We start from the raw sequence: 6,098 nt of genomic DNA, 5'->3' as shown, positions 1-6,098 counted from the left end.
CTTGAGTCAAATTTAAAGTTAGAGATCCCACAGTATCTCATCAACATAATGATGACTTTATAATCATTAGTGGACATACTATTATTGAATCATATATGTAAACCTTGAATGTAATATTCATTTGTAAATTCCTGAACAATTTCTGTTTATGAAATATATCGGATAGGTGTAAATGTAGGCTTTGTTACATGTATTATATTCATTAAATGTGGGGTATATAATGACTGAAAATATATGTAATGTATGTTGAAGGTCTTGGCTTTGTAGATAACTGGCATTCCGTCAGTTACGACGGCAAGTGTTTTTGTTGATCCGATCAACGGAACAACCTGTTTGTGAAATTAATGTTCAAGTGTCTGGATATTTCACAGATAGGCGTATCTTTAACATTAGTTCTCAGGAAGATCCAGCGTGACACAGAATGTGACAAGACTGGCCCTTTGAATTAGAGGTACAACTCATCTTTGTCAAACGAGTTGGCTGGAGCAACGCCAGATAAAGTGTCTAGCTCAAGTCCATAATGCGCTGTCAGGAATCGAACTCACGACCTTATGACTGTGAGCCGAATACCCAAACCAATAAGCCCTGTGCCTTCACATTAGACAAGTAAAGAAAAAAGACATCGGAGGGTTTATCACTAAGAGTTTGTTAAAATGTCCCTGAATTTTTACACATACACTTATAGTTATATATACATTAACATAAGATACACATGCAGTTTGCACATAGTAAAGATAAAACTACGGATACAATAACATGTAATAATACATAAAACTACAGATGCAAAGTCATAGGCATTTTTACACATACAATTATACACACAAAATAAAGAAACCAACTACACTTATAGTTGCATACGCAACACTACTCACACAACTAAAATTACATCTACGCTTACAACTTCTTATAGAATTACGCAAGCTATAATATATACATATTATTGCACTCATATATACATACATACATACACACATACATACATGCATGCATGCTTGCTTACATCCATCCATCCATACATACATACATATATACATACATGCATATATACATACATACATACATACATACATACATACATACATACATACATACATACATACATAAATACATACATACATACATACATACTAATCTTCAGAAAACCAGGAAGGAGAAAGCTGATTTGAAGACTACAGATCCAAGCCATCACTGAAACTGTAAAAATCTGTAAAACTTTTCAGAGGTTTAGCATGTCTAAATATGCAAGTATATGCATGAGATGACATACATAAAGCAAAACATACAAAGCTGTACGTATACATACATATATACATACAGACAGACACGCGCTCGCTCACACATACACAGATGCATGCATGTATGTAATTATGTATGCATGTGTGTATGTATGTATCTATGTATGTATAAATTCGTACATAAATGCATACATTCCTGTCATGATACATACCAAAGAGAAAAATAAATCAAGGTTAGAGCAATGATATACAGTAATCCCTCGATATAAATCATATGAATATTTCATCTATAAAATTTATGATACTCGTAAATAAATGGCAATAAAACAACAGTAGAATTTTAAGACTATTTTATGTGAAGTAAACAATATGGTCAAGATCATTTATAATAAAAAAAATATTATTATTATAATCGTTTTCTGAATCACTTCCTCTAGCACTAGACTCGCGCAGACCATCACTTGAAGACGCGATCGCCGATTTACATGTACTCCTAGACGGACTTGTAGATTTCTTTTTGAAAAACCAGTCTAGAGTTGTTTGCTTAGAAGCTCTCTTTCGCTCACTATAAATTTTTCGGTACCACGCAGAAGCATTTGTTATGGCACTGGAAACTTTTGAACTTCGTTCAGAACTTGGATCTTGTGCTTGAAAAATAAAACTCGTAATCTCGGAGTGTCGTAAAGCCGGTCCTCGTGAAGTGAGGTATAACTGTATATCTGGAGGAAATTCTCATTGTTCTACTCCTTTCTTTTTACGTTTTATTTTTTATGTGCACCTATAGCTTATATACATGCTTGAAAATTTTAACTTTGAATTAAATTCACTAGTAGCATATTGTCCACGATGTGTATTAACATAACATAAGGATATCGAAACAAGCAACGACTTTTATGATTTAAACTATTTAATATGAGAGCTCACTGACGAATCCTATAGCAGGCTGTTCTAAAGAGACAACTAAAGTTTTCTTTTTTTTTTTTCGTCTCCCTCTCTTTCTCTCTCACCCCTTCTTTCTTTTTTACTGCTTTTTTATTCGCAAATATTTTTCTTTTCATATCGATGCGTTATAAGTTAAACAGTTCCGTCTTAAAAAAAAACACGCATAGCTTATACTATGTCTTAGCTAAAAGTAAAAATCTGTTCATAGTATTTTGATATTTTCTATTCTTTTATGCATGTATTTTTTTTCTTTGCTGATGAGCACCAAATGCTAAAAGTTAGCTTCCGCTGAATCAAGACTGTGACAGATGTTGATCTCTGGCTCTATGCATCTCAAGTCAATTATAAATTCTTATCTTTTTAGGACAGCCATTGCGACTAATTTTCCTTGAAGGATATCTAATTCTCGGGCAATCCTTGTGGCAAAAAAATTTTTGATATCCATCATATACCTAACCTTACTTCAATCTATCAAAGAGGTGTTTTGCCTTGCTTTAATTTCTTATGTAGTTTCAAAATAATCTTAATGAATAACTTTCACACCTCGTCTTAGTCCATCTTAATCTGATTCTGTTCTAAATCTGATCCTCATTACAAAATGTGTATGATGATCTTTCAGATTTACAATATTTTCGTGATGAGATTTGATATCTTATATTTCATGATTTCAGTGTGAGAGATATCTCCCTATTCTCGACATATGTGAGTCTATGTTCAATTATATAGCTTTTAAAACAGTTAGCTATATTCTATAACTATAATAGCAATGTTATTATTCATACCCTTGTCAGGCACTAATAAATCAAACCTAGTAATTCACATTACCACAGAAGGATTGTTCATCCAATAAATAGAAGCATCCTTATCATGATACCTACTTTCAACTAGAGACAAGAGCATTAAAAGCTCAATACTTTGTCCGAGAACAGGACGCATTACCAGTGACAGGATACGAAGACAAATCTTTTATTCTGAGAAACAAAAGCTGTTAGTTATACAACTTTCACTCTTGATTGCCATTATTTCCTTTACATTATAAATCATATGAAATCGCACATATGTAAACATTACACATTTATATGATAGCATCTGAATTCATGTGGTTATCAATAATTCTGTTCTATATATTTCAGTAAAACAATTTCCCAAGAATGAATCGTTCCAGAAATATGTTTCGTAATAGCAGCAGAAAACACAGAGGTGTCATGGAACCAATGACAAGAATGACAATGGATTTCCAAGGAAAATACTTGGATTCTTCCGGAAGACTTGTCGAGCCTAGGTGTAATGATTACTACGGTAGAAACTCCAACTACAGGTCGATGCACAACACTGGCTTTTATGACAATGATAAATTCCAAAAGCATGGTCGCTTTATGCAATTCCCTGAAAGACATATGGACATGTCTGGGTACCAGATGGACATGCGTGGCCGTTATATGGACAAGTACGGTCGTCACTGCAATCCCTATAGCAGACGTCATATGAATTATCCAAGCAACAACTATGAAAACTACCATATGTACAACCCTGAGAAATTAATGGACATGTCCAACTTCCAAATGGATATGCATGGACGCTGGATGGATTCAAATGGTCGTTATTCAAGCCCTTTCAGCAACTATGGTAGCAGACACCATCAGAATTACCCTCATGTTAACTATAGCTGGGGTCAAAGAGGCGTTAACTACCCAGATAGGTTCTTCGACATGAGCAACTATCAGATGGATCTTGATGGAAAATGGATGGATACCTACGGTCGCCATTGCCACCCATTCTATGATAATAGCAATTATTATGGTAAACAATACAGTTATAACATGTACCCTCACTACAACTACAATTGGGGTCAAAAATATTACCACTACCCAGAAAGATACTTCGATATGAGCAACTACCAGATGGATTTTGATGGTCGCTGGATGGATATGTTCGGCCGTAATCAGTCGCCTTTCAATGGTTATAACAACAACAACCAAGGAAGACAGCATCATGGCCAACCTCAAAACAGTTTCAGTTACGGTCAAAGATACCAAGATAGGAACTTCGATATTGGCAATTATCAGATGGATTTTGACGGTCGCTGGATGGATATGTATGGTCGTTATTCTAATCCTTTCTATGGCTATAATAACTTTCATGGCAGATATCAGCACAGCCTCCCTCATCATTTCAATTGGGGTCAAAGATATATCCAGCACCCAGAGAGGCTCTTCGATATGGGTAACTACCAGATGGATTTCGATGGTCATTGGATGGATATGGATGATCGTCAGTGTCAGCCTTTCTCCGGTAACTACAATCACTCTAATAGATACCAACAAAACAGCAATCCCTCTCAAAGCCATAATTTCAACTGGGGTCAGAGATATCAAGACTACCCTGAAAGGTTCTTTGATATGTCCGGTTATCAGATGGATTTTGATGGTCGTTGGATGGATTCGAATAATTATAGCAGCGATAACTTCTGGTAATAATAAATCAGCGTACAGGAAATCCTATAAGAACGAATATTTATTTCTTATACCAAAATTTGAAATGAAACGTAATTATTTCCTTCTTCAGTGCTTCAACAAATATTATCAATCTATTATATAACTGAAATAAATAAATCTAATTATTGAATATTTCGAATATTTGTTGTTTTTGTCCTTGTTACTTTTGTTATTGTTCTTAACTTTGTTATAGCATGTAATTTTTTTTCGTCAGAAGAATGAATTCTCTGAATTCACATTGTCCTTGATGTCAAAGCTAATTACTTGACTTTCGTGAAAACGTTTCACTGAGACTCAATACTTCTGTAGCGTCAGTGATATCCTCACTGTTTGAGAGATATATTAGAAATGATCTTGTGTGAGATAACAACCATGTTTGGCTAGTTTGACCCTGTTGTGTCCACTGCTCTGATTGGTTGGCATTGGCACAGTTTGTCTCTCAACTTATTTCGCGCCAGTGTGCAAGCCAACCAATCACCATCTTTGGATAAGGTTTCGTGACATTGTTTTTTCTCATGCCTTGTTTGAGCCTACCCCCGGCTTTATAAGGCGCCAGCATTCACTATTCCAGGTCTTTGGCTCTAGAACTTCTAAGGTCTAGTCACTAACCACAGAGCACTCAACCATGTTCCAACAACACCAGTCTTAGGTTCCAGTCCTTTTCAGGACTAACCTCTGACCACCGAGCGATTCAGTCATGTTCCAGTTCTAGCGACAGACGACCAGTCAGCCAATCCTGTTCCTGATCTAGCCATGACGACGCTAATATACTCCAGCAACGTAGGACGTCTCCACCACCGTCGCCATTAACACCGTCAACTTCAAATACGTACACAGCATTCGCTCAGGTTTAAATTCCATGCTGTTGTGAATATTTCAACGAGGTAAACAGTTCCAGTCTACCTGAAAGAACTTCCTGTATCAAGAGACTCGGCACGGCATTGAAGCTACAACCGCTACACGACATGTGTCCAACCAGCATTCTGCCTCGTGACCCCAACATCTTGTTACAGAACTATTGCTATAAACTCACGAACTGGTAAACTAATTCCATCTAACTCAATATGCTGAGAGATTCATCTCATGCTCTGTATTCTGTTTTATACGCATACAGCTTCTGTCGCACAAACGAACACACAGACACAAACACTTGTCACATGCTCATAGACACTCCACTTTGCTAGTACCCATACTCTCTCTTTGTACACATTCGTAAATAAAGTCTTCTCTTCTCTCAAACAGTAGAACGGTTGTCGTCCTCATTTATTCCTTTTGGCACTGTATTTTATATCATGTATTTGGATTTTTATTCTGTTAGGGGCAACCGTGCGGCGTTTAAAAAGGACACATTTGTCACCAACTCCTGACGTACGATCGTATTACCAACACTTTTAATGTAAGCCGCTTCATCAGTTATCCCTAAGAA

At 36.1% G+C, this 6,098-nt stretch overlaps 1 protein-coding gene across 1 annotated transcript in view; it reads left to right on the top strand.

Moving 5' to 3' along the window:
* Nucleotides 1-4,811, top strand: part of LOC115215732 (TBC1 domain family member 5 homolog A-like) — a 6,786-nt gene extending 1,975 nt beyond the window's left edge. Inside the window, exon 2 of the mRNA XM_029785027.2 lies at nt 3,311-4,811. Within this exon, the coding sequence (XP_029640887.1) occupies nt 3,329-4,651 (1,323 nt within the window). The 5' untranslated portion in view covers nt 3,311-3,328 and the 3' untranslated portion in view covers nt 4,652-4,811. The remainder of the gene's footprint in view (nt 1-3,310) is intronic.
* Nucleotides 4,812-6,098: the final 1,287 nt, after the last annotated feature.

Source organism: Octopus sinensis, linkage group LG1 (assembly GCF_006345805.1).
Source record: "Octopus sinensis linkage group LG1, ASM634580v1, whole genome shotgun sequence".
Lineage (NCBI taxonomy): Eukaryota > Metazoa > Mollusca > Cephalopoda > Octopoda > Octopodidae > Octopus > Octopus sinensis.
The sequence above is the reverse complement of the archived record's forward strand: the minus strand, read 5'-3'. Positions and strand labels throughout refer to the sequence as shown.